Source organism: Falco cherrug, chromosome 11 (assembly GCF_023634085.1).
Source record: "Falco cherrug isolate bFalChe1 chromosome 11, bFalChe1.pri, whole genome shotgun sequence".
In the NCBI taxonomy this organism is placed as follows: domain Eukaryota; kingdom Metazoa; phylum Chordata; class Aves; order Falconiformes; family Falconidae; genus Falco; species Falco cherrug.
This window is the reverse complement of record NC_073707.1, coordinates 32,443,880-32,461,117: the sequence shown is the minus strand read 5'-3', so window position 1 is coordinate 32,461,117 and position 17,238 is coordinate 32,443,880. Positions and strand designations below refer to the sequence as shown.

At 44.1% G+C, this 17,238-nt stretch overlaps 1 protein-coding gene across 4 annotated transcripts in view; it reads left to right on the top strand.

The window, feature by feature from the left end:
- TIPARP (TCDD inducible poly(ADP-ribose) polymerase) overlaps positions 1–17,238 on the top strand; it is a 40,808-nt gene that overhangs the window by 11,095 nt on the left and 12,475 nt on the right. For 2 of the 4 annotated variants that reach the window (XM_055723207.1, XM_027806685.1), the window contains exons 3-4: positions 2,417–2,485; positions 7,310–8,310. In XM_055723207.1, the coding sequence (XP_055579182.1) occupies positions 7,373–8,310 (938 nt within the window). In that variant the 5' untranslated portion in view covers positions 2,417–2,485; positions 7,310–7,372. Of the gene's footprint in view, positions 1–2,416; positions 2,486–4,922; positions 5,182–7,309; positions 8,311–17,238 lie in introns of those variants that run through there. The other 2 variants (XM_055723206.1, XM_055723208.1) reach the window with 2 other exon arrangements.

The window sequence follows — 17,238 nt, the reverse complement described above, 5'->3', positions numbered from 1 at the left end:
CACAGTGTGTCATTTAACTAGCAAGAAGATTTTTATTTTAAAGACTATAGCCACTTTCTTCCATTTACACCAGTTCTAGATTATCATGTGTAAGCAAATGAGGGTGTGTTTGGTTTTTTTAACTTGTGGATAGTACCAGAAGAATAATCCGTGTTTATATTTTTCTTAAAAACTGTGGGTTTAGGTCATTGCTGTCCTCCAAAGAGCCAAATGCATCTGCCAGTCAGATAGCGCAATACTGCTTAGCTACTTATGATTCCTGGGTGTATCTGATAGCAATAGGGCACAGCAAGGAATAGTAATTACTATAGTTAATTAGTGATCGTACCACTCTGAATACAATGGCATTTTCAGAAGCAATTCATTCTGACAATGTGTGGAAGTCAGCCATTTTAAAAAATATAGGTACACAGCACAGATGCCCTCTTCTGTGCCCCACAAAAAAACAGGGTCCCAGCTGCTTTTCTAGGCTATGGCATGAGGCATTTACCACTCTTCAGAGGTCCTTTTTCTGACCTGAAGTTATATGTACCAGCCTGGCCAAAGTGTGGTCAATGTTGAGCATTTCCAGTGGAGGGAGACTAATTAATAGAAAATTTCAGATCGACATGTTTGGACCTTCAAATTTCTGCCCTCCTAATCTTCAGGGCAGCCCAAAGTGAGATGTAGCCCACTAGCTGTCAGTCCAGCAAAGGCTGCCCTAGTGCAGGTGTAGAATAAACCTTTGCTGCTCTTCTCTCTCTTCACTAGTGAAAACTGTCTTGCATTATTTCACCTTTGTATAAACACAGCAAGTGTTTTTTTCAATTCTAAAAAAAACCCCAAAAACCCAACTGAAATTATCAGTCTTAGTATTAAGAGGGAGGATAGAAATATGCACAGGAAATAAATTTAAATATTTAATTATACAACTTGTAAGAGAAAAACAAAATTATATATAATAGGTTGGCATATCATACTATGAAAAATGGACTATTGCAAAAGTCTAATGGGTACGGAAGAGTTAGCACATCTTGATAACAGGGTGAACTGATCAGAGATTCTCTTTTCCCATCTGTTAATTTTTAAAAAATGTCTGCAACATTGACATTTCTTTTCCCTTGGTACTTACCTAACCTGACTTGCTGGCACATGTCCGTGTCAGAACAAGGGTAGGGCTTGAAACATTTGAAAGTGATTAGCATTTGTCATGAAGCATTGATATGGGAAAGAACCATCTTTTCAGTTAATTTTAAAGCATTATGGTAAAAATTAGCTACATAGGTGAATTCCTGAGTGTCCTTTGAGTTCTGTAATACATGTACATCTTTTGTTCAGTACTGTATAACATTCATAAGTTGATTAATGTAGCAGTGGAAAAACAAAGTCACAGGTTTAGTATTTTTACTAAAATTAAGGTGGTATAACTTTGTTTCCTACTGCAAAGGATAGTAGTGATTCAGTAGCTTAAGAAGTCACAACTTTCATTCCTTTTCCTTATTTTCGGCATTCTTGTCTGATGCTACACAGCAAAGAAAAAGGTCTATACATATGTGTGTTCTTTTGGACTCTGAAGTGCTAAATGGTTGATCCGATGTTTCAAGTGCTGATGTGTGAGATCTCAAAACAAGTTAACTTCCAACCAATACAACTTTCTGTAAACATGAGTTCCAGTCATGCAACTTCTGCGTTGATTAGCAAGATCTTAGAATGATAGTTTTCTGTTTATCATGCTATCAATTAAATGAATTACTGTAGTATTGATGGAGAATAATCTTGCAGTACTGATGGTTTTGTGTGATGACCTCAAATCGCTTTTTGTGGAAAGGCTGCCTTAGATACTATGGAAAGGTGAGTGCCACCTGACACCACACAACATCCTGCCTTTGCTTTTCAGTAGTTTCAATGTTCACCTGCTCCATGATTGAGAAGAAGAAAATGTAGGCACGTTAGAAGTTTTGGACAGTTGACTGAACTAGATACTGCAGTTTAGAAAGATACCCTAAAGACAGGGAAGTAATTTTAGTTGCATTAACTTATTCTCCTGCTTACAAAAAATCAGGAGAAAGAAGTTATAAAACGTGGGTATACACACTGCCTTGGTTTTGCTGCCAAAAATGTCAACCCACAACATCCCCAAAACTGCATCTGCTGGGATTCTTAATCTTTAATGGGAGGGCTTCCCCACACCCACTGCTAGCCACCACCAGCAGTTACTCCGTCTGATTTGATGGCAGAAAGTCTTTTAACATAGCTCGGTTTTGCCTTTACCTAACGAGAACCATAGCTTTTTCCCCATGTGTTACTGCAAGTGGGCACATCTAGCATCACTGTGGCCTTTTTTTGTTTGGTTGGTTTTTTTTGTTTAGCTTTCCTTCAGGAACCTCTTCTTCCCTTGAAAACTAAGTTGACAGTATTTTCTCATTGTTTCCTCCAGAATGTGTACCTTCAAGGGAGTGCTTCATTACAGCAGCCTAATAAACGTCATGAAGAGGCAGCCTGCAAGGTAAAGACATCCTGAGAACATGTGAAACACAGCTATGGAAAAAACTAGAATTCAATTTCTGGGTCTCTGTATTAAGTGGGTTGTATTGGAACCATCTTACTGTTGCCCGATTTTAAAATGGTGGTACATACCACTCTTGTTGGGAGGGGAGAAATTGTGGAAGACAATGTAGAGTCTAACAGCTTTTCTTTTCTGCTGGTTTGGCAGAAATACATTGAGCTAAAATAAGAGCTCGTGGCCGTGACTGTTCCTCTCCCTTTTCCCTCTTGCTGAAAATGCAGAAAGCAAGAGTCTGTGCAAGATAAGACATGGGATGTAAGGGCTTCAGAGGAGCTGAGAAGATGCAGCACACCTTTTGTGTGCTGCCTTGCTTGCCAGCATCCTTCCAGATCCTGCTAGCATTTGTTGACTTCATATAAAAGCACGGGGAAAGGACAGTTAACCTTCCTGTAATGGGATGTGTTTTAAGTCAGGAATGTTCATTGTGCAAGTATTGAGGTGGAAAAGGAGGTCTTGTTTCTGTCACTAGAAAAAAAATGTGCTGGAGCCTGAGAACTTTTGTTTTTGCATGAACTTTTAAGTCAAAGACATTTCCCTCCTTTCATCAGCAAATAAGTGGAATGTGCATACTGATTATTCCATTATTTGCAAGTCAGAATTGTAAATTGCTGCATTCAGTCTGGTGCAGTTTACCATCTGAAAGAAGTAATTAAAGCTTTCTTTCTCTTGCTTAAGATTTAAACATGTATTTAAAAATGAGATCATACTGTTATGGTGGTCATAGTTTCTTTATATATTTGTGTGGGGTAGCCTCAGAAGTGGGTGTATGATCTGCTGGTGTGCCGTGATGTATTTCCTTTAATTATACATTTGTTTTGAGAAAGATGGTTATTCCAGGCCTCCCATCTTGCCTCAGTTACATCCTTACAATCGCACTGCAGTGGGAGTTGTGTGTGCCTCAGTGTGCAGTTCAGCCACATCTGCTACTTATTTGTATCTCATGCATGAAATAAGCTATTCCAATCAGATGATTTCTGTTCTGGTAATAGAAGATAAATGCAAGTGTGTGTACAGGTCTTGCTCACTGAATGAGGATGTGACACGTTGCCAGTCGCCGTGCTTGGTAAAGCTCTTGTTTTGTCGAGGCCAGAGAGTCGAAGGCTGTGCCTGTCTGATGTTTCAGACACTCACGAGTTCAGTTAATTTACAGATGATAGTTTGTTTTCAGCTCCTGTAGGTATGGATGCCTTCTTTACTCAGCCTCCATCGTGCCAACATCTAGAAGAAGTTGGCTCCAATGGCACAAAGCTCAATTTTTGTAACTTGTTTGTAGAAGCAGCATATTCTCCCCACATTGTAAATGCAGCTGTGCAGCGTTTTCAGAACGTGTTGTAAGGCTTGTGCCACCTTAAAATGACAGTTTCTTTCCAGGTGCCTGTATTTGCTGTATGTGTAATTTCATAAAATCACCAAGCATGAGGAATGAAAGACTGGCTTTATTGGAAAAGAAAGCAGTAACAGAAATAATGTAATAGGCGTTCCGTCAACATAAACGTTGCCTGCTGAAGTCGTGTACCTCTTTATAAGGTATATTTTATCTGGCCAAGTTAGTGATGCAGCTGCAGTCAGTTCCGGTGGTGTGAGTCCCTGTGGATGGATGGGTATGTCCTGTAGAATCTCACTGGCAGTGCAAGCGGTGATTCACCGGGGAGGCATCCCCAGCGCTCGCCCGGTGCTGAGCCGCCCGTGCGCTCTCACACGCACAGCCTGCGCCCCGGGGGGTGAAGCGTGCTTATGGCTTTTGGACAAAGTTAGCTCTGCTCTTAACAATTCCACCTATAAACCAGGCCACGTGAAGGAGCGGTAACTCACTGTCGTTCACTGTATTTCATGCTTTCTTTCTCAGAGCGTGTCGCTGCCCCGACCCTGGCAGCCCGTGCCGGAGGCGGCTGCGCCCGACGCCGTGTGTGTACAGCACGAGTCACGGTGACGGTGCCAGGATGGGCTGTGGGTTCGCTGCTGACTCATTAACGGCTGTTCTTGGGGTGCCCCGGCAGCCGGCGCAGCCGCACGGCGGGCTCGGCCGTGCTCGGTGGGGGTGCTGGCCGGGGGACGCTCCCCGCTGGGGCTGGGCGCTGCGGGGGCCCCGGGCTCGTTGCGGGGACTTCGGCCACCCGAAAAGCCAGGACCCGCGGCGGTGAGCGTGGGAGCGGGGCTGGCTGCGGCCCGGCCGGCTTTGTCTGCTGCCCGCGGCGCCGGGAGGAGGCGGCCGCGCCGGGGCGGGGCGGGCCGGCGGCCCGGGAGCCCGGCCCCGGTGGCGGGGAGCAGCCCCGCAGCTCCTCGGCTCCGCCCCGGGCCGCGCAGCCGCCTGCCGGGCGCTCTCGGGAAGCGATATTTAAAACAGCGAGGGGAACGCGAGGCGCAGAGGGAGCGGCGGGGCGGGCGGGGATGGGCCGGGGAGCGAGCGCGGGCCGGGCCGGGCCCTGAGCCGGGCCGGGCTGGGCTCCCTGCGGTGCCGGCGCTCGGAACCCGCGGGCAGCTCGGGCAGCCGCCCGGGGCGCGCTGCTGCGTTTTTTAGGTGGAAATACGGGTGCGCGGGCGGCTGATTTGTCGTTATTTCCCCTTCCCTCCCGCCCCGAAGACGGCCCTTGCTGTGACGGTGCCCTCGCCCTGGGCGAACGCGCGGGCCGCAGCCGGTAGGTGCCAGCGCGGGGGTCCCTGCTCCGGCAGCCCGGCCCCGGGGAGCGGCGGGGCGCGCTGCCCGGCAGGGCTGCCTTGTGGGGGGGCTTGGGCTGTTGTTTTCGTTTATTTTTTAACTGAATTTAGGACCGCTAGACTTGTTTTTTTCAGCAGAGGAGAAGGAGGTGTGGTTGGCGTGAGATGGCGAGTACTTGGGGACTGCGATCTCCCACCGAGACCTTCCCCTGTTGGAATACACTGTGCCAACAGCATTGCCCTTGGCGATCGGCGGTGTTATTCCTGAACAATAGCGACTGATCTGGGACGTCGGAATGCTGAAATAGAAACACCAACAAATCCTGATATTCTTCATTCTCGCTGCTTTCTATTTTTAGATTTGTCGGGGGAGTCCACTCTGTACAGTAAAGCACTTCTTCAAAAACAGCAGCAAAAATGTAAACGCTAACCGAGGGAGCACTAAGAATACTGAAATAGCCTTACAGAGGGGGCTGGAAATGACCAGAAGGCACTTGTGCAGCTGCTGGGCACAGCAGGACCCCTGACACCCTGAGAAATGCGCTTGCCTGTCGCCGGGGCTGTGACACCTGGGCACGGTGCAGCCAGGCGGCTCTGCCTCCCCGGCTGAGGAGTTCTAAACCCTTGAAGTTAGTTGAAGTTTTAAGGTACCTTGGTGGTTTAGAAAGAGGATTGCCTGGTCCATCTGTGGATGAATAACAGATACTAGTAATTTTGGAGTTTGTTTTAACTGGCAAACGAATATACCAGTTGCTTTAAATTTAACCTAAAAATGGGAAACAGGAGAGATACGACTTTTTTTCTTTTTTTCCTGGCAATCCTGATGTGCTGTTTCCCAGGGTAATGCAAAAGCCTTCTAAATGAATGTTCCAAAATAAGGAAGACTTGGTGAAAAATTTTCCAGAGCAAATCATCAGTAGTAAGAAATCAGTGCCAAATTTTATCTGTTTTCTGGGATTTTGTTCTGAAATGAGAAGTCACTTTGCTTGGAATGCATTTATCCAGGAAGTAATCTTTAATGTGCTCCACTCTGAGCTTTGGGGCTACGTGGGGAGACTGAAGAGGGTTTAATTAAACCTAATCAAATATTACAAGACTCCTGATTAAAAGGTAGAGAGCTTGCTTTCTGGTGACGTATGAGACGTACTATTTATTTGTACTTCAGAAAAAAATAATTTCTCATATTACAAATAATATCTTTTTCCCTGTTCCTGAGTAACTAGCACCCTTTTGTTTTCTTCCCTGCCCGGTTTGAATTCTTGTTGACTAGCCTAGCGAGAGGCAGATGAGCTTGGTGTGTCACGGCAGGGTGACCGAGTGCAGCCTGTGCATCTGAGTCAGGGCGTGAGAGCGTGGGCGTGAGAGTGGCTGTGTGTGACGTGGGAGTGTCTGGGCATGTACGAGGCTGTCAATGTCAGATGTGGAGCAGGAGGAGCAGGGTGTAAGCCCTGGAATTCCTGGGTCTAAAAACCCAAGGATTAAATCCTGGCCCCTGCTGAAGTCAGTATGAAGTTTGCTGTTGGTTTAAGTGAAGCCAGCAGATCTCTGGCGCTGCTGCTGGGTGGATGTGTGGGATTGTACGAGGGAAGATACATGTGAATGGAATGGGAATGCTTACGTCTGTCTGCCTGGTTATCTGTGGGAGAAGGAATGGTGCGTGAGTGTTTAAAGTGTGGTGGGAACATTCAGGGCTGCATGTCTGCTAACGCTTCTGTTCTCAGGTCTGTGTGCGAGGGAGGCATACAAACAAACAATGCAATGTTCGCTTTTGTGGAATATAATGAACTAAAGTGCTGTTCATTATTAAACATCATCACAAGGAGGAGGGCATCGGACCATCCCCCTTTCCTGTCTGCCCTCAGGGGACTGTGTGTGCATGCCTGAGTGTCTCTGAGATTTCATGTGTGAGAAGACTATGAGTGTGTGTTTGGGATTAATTAGCCTGAGTTTAGCTGGTTTCATGCTTTACGTGCCTAGGGGCTACCCGCAGTCACAGAGAGGGGAGGAGTTTGCTGTTGCTGGCTCAAAATCCTCTCCAGGGGTGATCTTGTTCGTGTCAGCCATGAGCAATTAGAGAGATTAACTGTCTTGTTTTCCTTTCTGTCCTAGATTGATTCTTGTGAGGCTCTGGGACATTTGAAAGTGATTTGGAGAGAGCAAAGTCTGTGTCTGATGGACACCGAACCAAAGCCAGCGTGTGTTGTGCAGCAGGCTCACTGCCCAGGAATGAAGTGCCCTCCTTCGGAGGACTTTCCTCCTCAAATAAGACTGTCTGAAAAGATACCACCAGTGAAGCCTTGCTTCAAGAAGAAGCAGCAAGTGCAGAAGAGACTGGAGACAGAAACTCTCCGGGCTCTGCGTCCGATCTTTACCAGTTTGCTGGGAGCTGGGACCTTGGATAGGGTCTTTGTGCCCCGGGGCCAAAGTGGTGGTCATAGAGATTTATGTGAACCTGCTGTGAAAAAGACTCTGGACCTCGGTACTTCTTGCCCCCAGCCAGAAAATAATGTGACCGTGCTGGTGCCAACAGCTCCAGATGTGCAGAGTCAATTGCCAGTAGCTCATCCTTCTTCTGGGCATCCTGAGCAGGATGTCCAGTCAGGAGAGCAAGGCTTCTCACCAGAAACTACTCCTGGAACTGCTGCTGATAATAGTAATGAATCATTCCAGGATCATCCTTTGCACCCAACTGCTAGTGATGGTGCAGCTTGTCCTTTGTTCCCAGACAAGATTCTGGAAAGCTACGCATCTGGCTTATTCCAAGAGAATAGCTGTCCAATGCAATACAGTTTGAACCCAAGCAATAAATTCAGTGCTGGGATATTCCAGGATAAAAGTGAAGAAGCCTCTCTTGACCTGGTATTTGAGCTCTTGAATCAGCTGCAATATCACACCCATCAAGAGGATGGAATAGAAATCTGTGTGGATTTTCTCCAGGGCACGTGTGTTTATGGCAATGATTGTCCCAAACATCACACAGTCTTGCCGTACCATTGGCAAGTGAGGAGGACAGCAACCCAGAGCTGGCAAAGTGTGACCAATGATTCCCAGGAGCATCTGGAAAGACTCTACTGCAATCCTGACAATGACAGGATCAAAGTGAAATATCGGTAGGTAACTGAATTTACTCTCTTACTTAGCAAGGGTGGTTAACTGAGTAGTGGTGCAGTAATGTAACAGAATGTGCATTCTTTTTTCCTCATGTTTTGTACACAATTGTACTATAAACCCTGTGATGATGTTACCTGCATAATATCTAACAAGTTTGCCACAACAGAAAATTCTCGCGATGCCTATTAAAACTACTGCTTAGTGTCTGGGAAGTATTCTTGGAAGCTGGGAGACTTGAAGCGTGTGAAATAAGAAAACTTCAGCTCTGTAGAAATTGAGTTGATGGAGACTGTTGTGTAATGTACTTTTTCTTGACGCTCCTAATTAGTCTTTTCTCTGCGTTACAAAAAGTGGCAGCATGAATGAGCTTTTGCAGCGATTGAAACAGGAAGGATACAGCAGTTGCTTGCTGTCGCTGTGAATGCAGATTGACTGTATGCACTCCCAGCACGGTTTTCATAATTACATTCTAAGCCACTAAAATTAGATAGGTATTCTGTTAAGTCCTTTGGCTGGAAATTTCATATAGTTGATAACATATGGTGATATTTCAGCTGATTCACTGTGAACAACTTGATCAATACTTTCAGAAATGCCTATCATCTCAGTTGTCATCTAAAAACGTTTAACCATTTGTTAGAAGTCACTGTTTTCTCTATGCATAGCAGTGTTTATCGACTTGTTTTCAGAAATTAGAGAATAGCTTTTAAGTTTCCCTGGTTATGTTATCAATTTAGGCTTGATCCTGCACTCTGAGATCTAAAATAAAACTTCTTCAACTTTTATAATGCAGGTTCCATTCTGAGTAGGAGTAGTAGTGGGTAGTGCTGTTGTTTGCAAGTTCATCAGATCTATATGGTCCATGTCTGTGTGAGTACAGGGTGTAGACAGCTTTTTTTGTTGTTGTTGTTGTTGTCTGGAGGAAGCATACAATGTGAATTTCTCATACCCTGTCTGTCCTGCCGTGAGCTGTAAGCCTGGTACAACTCATTCCAGTCATAGTCAGTTCAAAGCAACACTCCCGTAGTTGTGTAGGAAAAACGTCAAATTGCCTTTGCCATCTGTGTGCTTCTGCAGTTGTTCTCACTGCCTCTTCTTCCATCCACTTCCTGAAGAAAGTGTATCCCTTCTTCCCTAATGTTTGAATGCTCATTTGCTATGCTGAAATTTCTCATTAGGCACCAGAGACCCAGTCTAGTGCTTAAAGTCAGTGTGAGTCTTAACTTTCACCTAACTCGACACTGGATTAGGCACTAAAACTCAGGCTCCATCAGGCTATGGATTCATCCCTTTTACTGAAGACAATACCAGAATATAGATACCCCATGCTGAAAATGAAAGTGAAGTGAGAAATAAGAATTATATGTAACAGGGAATAATCACATTTTATAGAATTACCTTGAAAAAATCATGCCAGTCTGTTTTAAAAAAATAAATAATTAAAACCTAGTAACTTCATAGCAGATAAAATTTGCTGTATCTCACAACAGAGAAACTCCTATTTTTTCCAAGTATTTTAAATAATTTCTGAAAACAGCAAATGCAGAAATAAGACAAGCCCATACAAGTTACTTACATTTCAGCTCTGTGTAAATGAGCAAAAAGTTTTCTTTTTGAAGCCTGTATCACAGAATGCATTGCTACACACATGATCTATGTGTTCTGAATGATGGAGTTAAGAATGATTAATTTTAAAAGAAACAATGCTTCATAATTGCTTAGTCATCTCCAGTCTGTAAAATTGGCTGAATAGCGTAGTCTGCCTTTACACTTACTTTGCAGGTTTCCAGTCTGGTGGGTATTTTGGTCTCTTGGGACACTGAGTTTCTGTCTGTCTGAACCAGTTGGGAAGAAACTTAGCAGGTGTGTTGCCAGACACATGACATACTGTTACCGTGAGTGAAGTCACACAAGCAGGGTGATCTCAGCAAACCCAGGTGCGCTGGGCTCTGTGGAGCTCTGGTGCTGGTTCTGCAGTCAGCCTGAAGCTGCTGTCAAAGTGGAGGCAGGTTCTTTGAATACAAACTAGGCTTCATCTTGCTTTGAGTTGAACTGGCTACCCAGCAAGTGTCTGCCTGTTTTCCTCAGGTAAAAGTAGTCTACTGAGACTAAAATTATTTTAAACATCAGTATTTTCCTAGCTAAGTTCTGTTTCAGACTGCTAATTCTATAGCTCATACTCTTCTTCCTTCTCTAAAAAGATGTTGTGAAGGTCTTTGCTTCAGTCAGGGCTACAAAATCATGCCCCAGTGCAAGGCTGGATAACTGTTGTAAATGTATAGTATCTGCTCACTGTGGAATGTGAAATTGGCGGTTTCTGTAGCTCTTTCTTGTATGTATTTCATCCCTTGGAAGAGCTTCATGTTTGTGGGTCAGTCTCAGTGAGAGCCTAGGAGTGAAACTTTCAAGACTGCAGCTTCTGATGTCAAACACGGAATCTGAGATGCTTTGAAACTCAGACCTAACATGGTGTTAAGCTAGATTTTTAAGGGGGGCGTGGGTGGGTGTAAATGTTTTACTATGTATCACCGCCAGTTTCTTCTTACACAACATCATGTGCTATCAGAAGAACCTTTAGATGTGGGCTTCTGGACCCAGTGCGACTCTTCGTGGAGTTCACTGGTGGTCACTGCAGCCTGGCTTCCCTTATGTTCCTGGGCGATGTTGTGTCTCCTGGCAACAAGATGCAGATAGCAGCATGTTGAACCTTGCTGAGAGGCTCGCAAACATGCTAGAACAGCTCATCGTTCACATGGTTACCGCATTATTTGGCTAAAGCTATTAATCTCTTGTGGTCAGACTAGCTTTACAGGCCTATCTATACAGATTGCGTACAACAAGGAAATGTCTGTTCAGCAGTTTGCATGTCCAAGAAAGGCCGTGCAGAAGCCAGCCTGACAACCAGTGGGCGGTAGTTGTTTATTCACCTTTGTTTTAAACAGTTTATATGGCACAGTAAGTGATGATTACAGTCTGCATGCAGAATATTGCCATTGTGTGCTGCTCCAGGGAGGCTGGGCCATTCAAGGAAGTGTTGGGCTATTGGCTCAATTGGAGAATAGGCTCTAAATTCAAGTATGATGTTCTTCAAGTCGCTATTTATATAAATCTTCATCTTGATGTTACTGAGATGAGTAATGTGAAGTATGCATTCAGTTGTTGCCTTTCATCTAAGGGAGCATGATCTGAAAGTAGGAGAAAGTGGTAAACTTTGTTTAGTTAGGTCTTTGTAATACGACTGCCTCATACTTAATGCACGTCGGCCTCAAACTGAATATAAAACTTTATATTGTCTATATTTTTGCTTTCCTAAATCTGTCAAGTATTTAGAGCCAAATACCAAGCTATCTAAACGAATGGGGAAATAGGAACTTTAACAGGTTAAAGTACTTCAGAGGCACTCGGTTTTCTTCATACATGTGAGGAGAGGCCCTGGAGAAGTTCAGCATGCAGCTAAATATTTGAACAATGCCAAGTACTGCTTCCAGCATGACAGTACCCAAGGTGGGAGATTTTAAGATGCTCTTTAGTAGGGGAAATACTTGGCTGCAGAACAGAGCAGGTTTTCCCCACATGCACACCAGTCCAATGATGCATATGTTGCTTTTCAAAATAAGCAACATCATTACTGATGACATGAGGATTTGTTTAAAACAGCTCTGGAGTTCCTGACCTGTCAGTTCCCCCTGGCTTTGGCTGAAAATTCCACTCCTCCTCTTGGCAAAGAGACATCCCTGTGTGCCATGGGAACCGCAGCGGCTATTCAGCTACGTGTACCCCGGCATATCCTAACCCACATGAAACAACAGCTTCTCATAGTTGCTTTGGTTCCCCTTCCTGTCCCCCCCTTTTTTTTCCCTGTAATTTAAGTTTTATGAAATGGCTCCTTCTAGCTCAAAGAGAAAGGCCAAATGAACTGGCTGCAATCAGGGAAAAGCAGGTGGACCCCCAGTGGTACATATTCTGCCTGGGAGCAGGTGACTAATTGCTTGGCATACATGCATAATTCTGGGATGAAGTCAGAGTAAGTATTGTGTGTTCCCCAGTGGGGTTATCAGTGGGCATAGGGAAAGACCTGAGAAGGAACGGTGAGGACAAAAATGAATGTACAGACAACTAGTTTTCCTCCATTCTTGTGTTCACGGAATAACTTGTTTTCTCTGATGCTGTTAGAATATGCTATATGACTTTAAAATCATACAGAGCACAGTGGAAGCATTTCAGTCATTCAGGGACTTTTGCAGGTAGTCTGACCAACTCAATAGTTAAATTTAGGAAGTTATCTTTCTAATCTGCACAGCTGCCACAGCGTGTGAGATAACCCATGTGTTATTGATAACACTGGAGATGAGAAAACAGCTGAAATTCACAGTGCCTGGTGAACACCACACGTTTCTTGAATATACACAGCTGAATGATTTTGAACTTCTTTTAATTCCTTGCTAGGAGGAATGCAAGACAGGGACTCTAAATAAAAAGCATGTGAAGTGATTTTAGAAGTGTTTGCCTTGTGCTTTATAATAGTATGCCTCAGTGAATTCCTGTTTGCTCCACTTTATAGTATCATTTACATATGAAATAAAACTAATTGGCTTCTAGCTATACAAACCTAGGGAAGTTAGAAGTGTTATGTTGAGCTGCCGTAGGAATCTGCAGTCACTCGTGTATCTCTTTTCTTGTTTCACGTCAATAAACGATTACAGTTTTGGAAACAGCTGTCACCTGGCTTCAGGTTGAGGTCAGTCTGTTCCCTGTGTACTTATGGTAATAAAACAGTCCTTTCTGAAACAAAGATTTATAATTGGTGAAACGGATTGCTCAGAAGAGTCATGTACAGGTGATCCAGCAGGCACAGTGTTGTTGCATTGTCTGCCTGCCCGTTTCAGTAAGGATGAGGAACAGAAAGAGTCTGTTACAATTACTTGCTTAGCAAGAGTGGTGTTTGTGAAGTGCCTGCCTAGTTGGTGCATGTATTTGTTGAAAGCAATAGAGGTTTGAGCTGGGTAGTAATAGCAATTTATATACTTGTAGTCAAACCTGTAGAGGAGTCCTCTTTTGGGAAGCTGGAGGTGGAGGGTGTGGCATGGCCCGCTGGGTGGAACTGGGAAACTGAAACATCCAGAACTGGTGGTCACTAGTCAATGTTAGACTTGTATATGATCATCTTATGTAAAGCATTGATGAAATTGATGCAGTTTCATTATTTAGCATAAATCTTAAATAGAGGTATTTTAAGTCCTCAGATTGGATAGAATTCTAAGGGGAAAAAAAAAGCAGGCCTGTCTGTGCAGAACGTTTTTTAAAAATGGGGCTTTGAAAACGGAGCTCTATTTAAGCACTTTGGAAAGTGTTCCTATGGCAGCTTTGTGAAAGCAAGTGCCTCTTGGGACGTGAAAACCCTGTCCTGTATCAGCTCTGTTGTCACTCCAAGCTGTCTCCGAAACATCTACTGATACAAAAATTAAAGCTAATGAACAAAACTGTCTGCAAAACATCTCCTCATCTGGTGTGGGTAGACCTTTGAAACCAGCAATCTACCTCAGGCAAGGACATCCATGTTTGTCCTCTACTGCAAACAGAAGATGTAACTTGGATTTGAATTATGAAATATGGTACATGCAGTAATCCTTGGAAGCGTTGAATGTGTTTGACATCCTTGTTGCTACAGATTTTTAGAACTTAACAGTACTTCACACCGAAGGACCACTTTAACCTAGTACCTTATGTTCAAAAGTTGCCTACAGTGGGTTTCTTGGGAAGAGCAGAACAGAACAAACGTACTTCTCAGTACAGGCTCTTACCTTCCAGCAGTCATGCCTCAATGACTTCCTGAGCCAGAGATGGTATCTCTGTGTGAGAAAGAGCTTGATAGATTTGAAGTATTTTTTTTTCCCCCCCTGCTAGAAAAGATCTGGGGCCAGGCTTTCATCTAAGCTGCATGTGCAACTGGACCAGTATATCAGCAGTTGTTTCCAGCTTACAAACATGCAAGTCAGGGTAGACCTTCTCACTGTGACAATTAGAAGATTGCTTTTTCAAGCACCCCCAGTCACCAACTACAAATGCAGAAAAGTCTGCCTTTCCAACTTCTAAAAAAACAAATATGGGAAAAACAGTAAAGCTACTGCTATATTGATGGTTTTGAGGGCTTTTTTTCTCTGATGATGGATTTAAGTGTAGAGGTAAATCTTTCTGTAGCACCTTCCTCTTAGACTGAGTCTGTCACTGTCCCCCTCCTGCATGGCTCACAGCCACAGCAGAGAGAAGCAACCTGACACGATGAGGGAACAAATTTGGTAAAACATGAAACTAATTTCCTGCCTTGTCACCTGCTGCCCCTCTCTTGGTTTAAGAATGATGAGATGCTGATAAGATCAAGACTGTGGGATCGTGTTTACCATCTTGTTTTTTTCTTGCCCTGGTGCCAGGTACTGCTTCTGTGAGGGAAGGTTCCAGTTTCCCTTTCCCACTCCTTACAGCAATCACCGGAATTTGGCTGCATTTGTGTGGCTGTGCTGTGAAAAGCTGTGTGATGGATGTCCCGTCGGGGGTGCTACCTGTGCCCATGCTTGCCATTACTTCCTGTGGAATCAGTATTGGCTTTGATGGGAGCAAATTTTGGCTGTTGTTGTTTAAGATCCCATGTTCCTGTTTCAGTGCTTAAGGTATATTGTCTTAAGGAGATCTTTCTTCCTAAGTGAAGTTCAGTTTCGTATAGTGGAGTTGAAACACTTGGTCCCTCACCCACAGCTGGACTACAGCCTGCAACTTCCCACAGCTGCCTGCTACCAGGTGAAATACTGCTGATGGGGGTCACGAGAAGGCGGCAGTGCCTGACTTGTAGCTCCTGCAGTAACCGAGTTCAATTTGACTAATCTTTCGAACTTACATCCAGGTTTTCATACCTGCTTGGGTCTTTTAAGTTCATTTGTTCCCTTGAGTGGTGTTCAGGTGGTTGCTGTTGCAGAGAGGAACTGGTTTAGTCATAAAGAGAAAATCAACAGTTTCATCATCTAAGTGGTGTTTAACTCTCAGCCTTGCATTGTATCACAGCTGTTCTGATGGGAACGGAGTTTCATTTCCTGCACAGAGCTTTGTTGATCGCTAGGTTTCTGTTTTTTCTGAACCCTATTTGCGGTAAGACTCGTTGACTGGAACTGAACCTAGGAGAAGAGTTTGAAACCACATGCATTTTCATAGCGCTTATAAAAAAATATTTCTCCTAGTCATATGTACATATCTAGTGAATGTTTGTCTTGCTGAATGGGGAGAGCCCAGGCAATCCACACATGGGGCTGAAGTTCATCAGAAGGATGCGAGGAAGAGTGAGCCCAAATACCCTTATTTTAGCAGGCTGCATTCATTTGAAAAAAAGGCTTCCATGTTGTAACTTGCTAGTCAAAGTATCTACTCAGGTCAGTGCCCTGAAGAGGTGATGTCTTTGTGTTATTTCTTAGGGCACAGCAGCAACCGGGCTCTGCTGTTGAGAGAGCACCTGTGGAGTTCTACTTTGAACTGCGCTGCTGTACAGCACCAGGTTGGGGTTCGCTGTGTTCTTAGGAGAGTTCAGTGTGCTTATTCTTCCAGTGCAAGTAATTCCATTGACCTCCTGCTTTATTTTATAAATAGAGACCTTTATTTGCTTAGTTGGTGAAGAGAAGTTCTTAAGTAATCTCTGTTCCCACCTCTGTCACAGGCTCTCTCTGGGACTTTAGAGAAGCTATTTTAGTCTCTCTGTGTATCTGTCTTCCCCAGGGAAAAATGGGGATAGTAATTTTCTACCTCAGAAGCAAGGTGAAGCAAAGTTTTGTGGTGTTTGCAGAGAGGTTTAATACATTTTTCTGTAGGAAAAGACAGTGTTGTTTTTATTACTGGTGTCAAGCTGCACTGAAGGCTGTTCCTGCTGCATGGTGCAGAGGTAGTGGGAGTAACACTTTGCCCCACCAGGGTGTTTTAACACATTTCCTGCTTTCTCAAATGTCTGACAAACTGCAGCCTTCAGAATCGCCTTCCAGCTCTTCTCCAGATTGATACTTCCAGACAGAGACTTTAAAGTCCATGAGTAACACCACCAGATTATTATTTTTTTTAAATCATGTTAGTCCCACACTCTCCCTAACACAGACTACCTGAGAAAACAATGAAGCGCGATGGACCCCATCTATGGAGCTTGTCTTCTGCAGGTGGTGCAGAGGAAGTGTTGGGAGGGGCCTGTTTCACCCCTGCGCACCAGAAAGGGGTTTAATTGCTGCTTCTGTGTGTATTTGTTCCACCGCTGTCATTGTCGTACCCGAGTGTTTCATGGGCATTGCATGTGAGCATCTCCTGGAGGCACAGCCTGTTGTGCCATCACGTGCCTGTGATGCGTTACTTGTTCTCGTGCTCCCTTCAGGGCACGAGCCAAGGTGATGTGCACCTTGCCGCTTTATTGTTGGTTTTTCCCTCTCCTAATCTATATGTTATCCATAATCTATACATCACGGAGGATACCTTTCACTTTAGGTAGCATACGCTGTATATCAGCAGCAGTAAATCATTATGCTGTGGGAAGATAAAGTGATGTTATGCTAAAGAACATCCAGATGTAACCTTGAGCATCTTGCATTCTTGCTGTTCTTGAAGCCTAAATTTGGCGTCTTTTGGCCTATATTTAGGCCTCAGGCAGTGGCGAGGTACAGTTGTCGCATTTGCTTTCATCACTGGTGTCTTAAAGCTGAAGCCAGGAATGTAATCACGCAATCACTTGCTGTAATCACGATTCTTTTTTTTTTTCATGGCTTTGCATTATGTAAGCTGGTAATAGGCTTTTTAATATACAGAGGAAGTGCTTTAACCAAAGAACTGTTATTAAACAACTTTACTAAATGTACTTTTGGGTTTTAGAACTTAAAAGCCAGTAAATGTTATAATTTGAAAAAGTTAATACT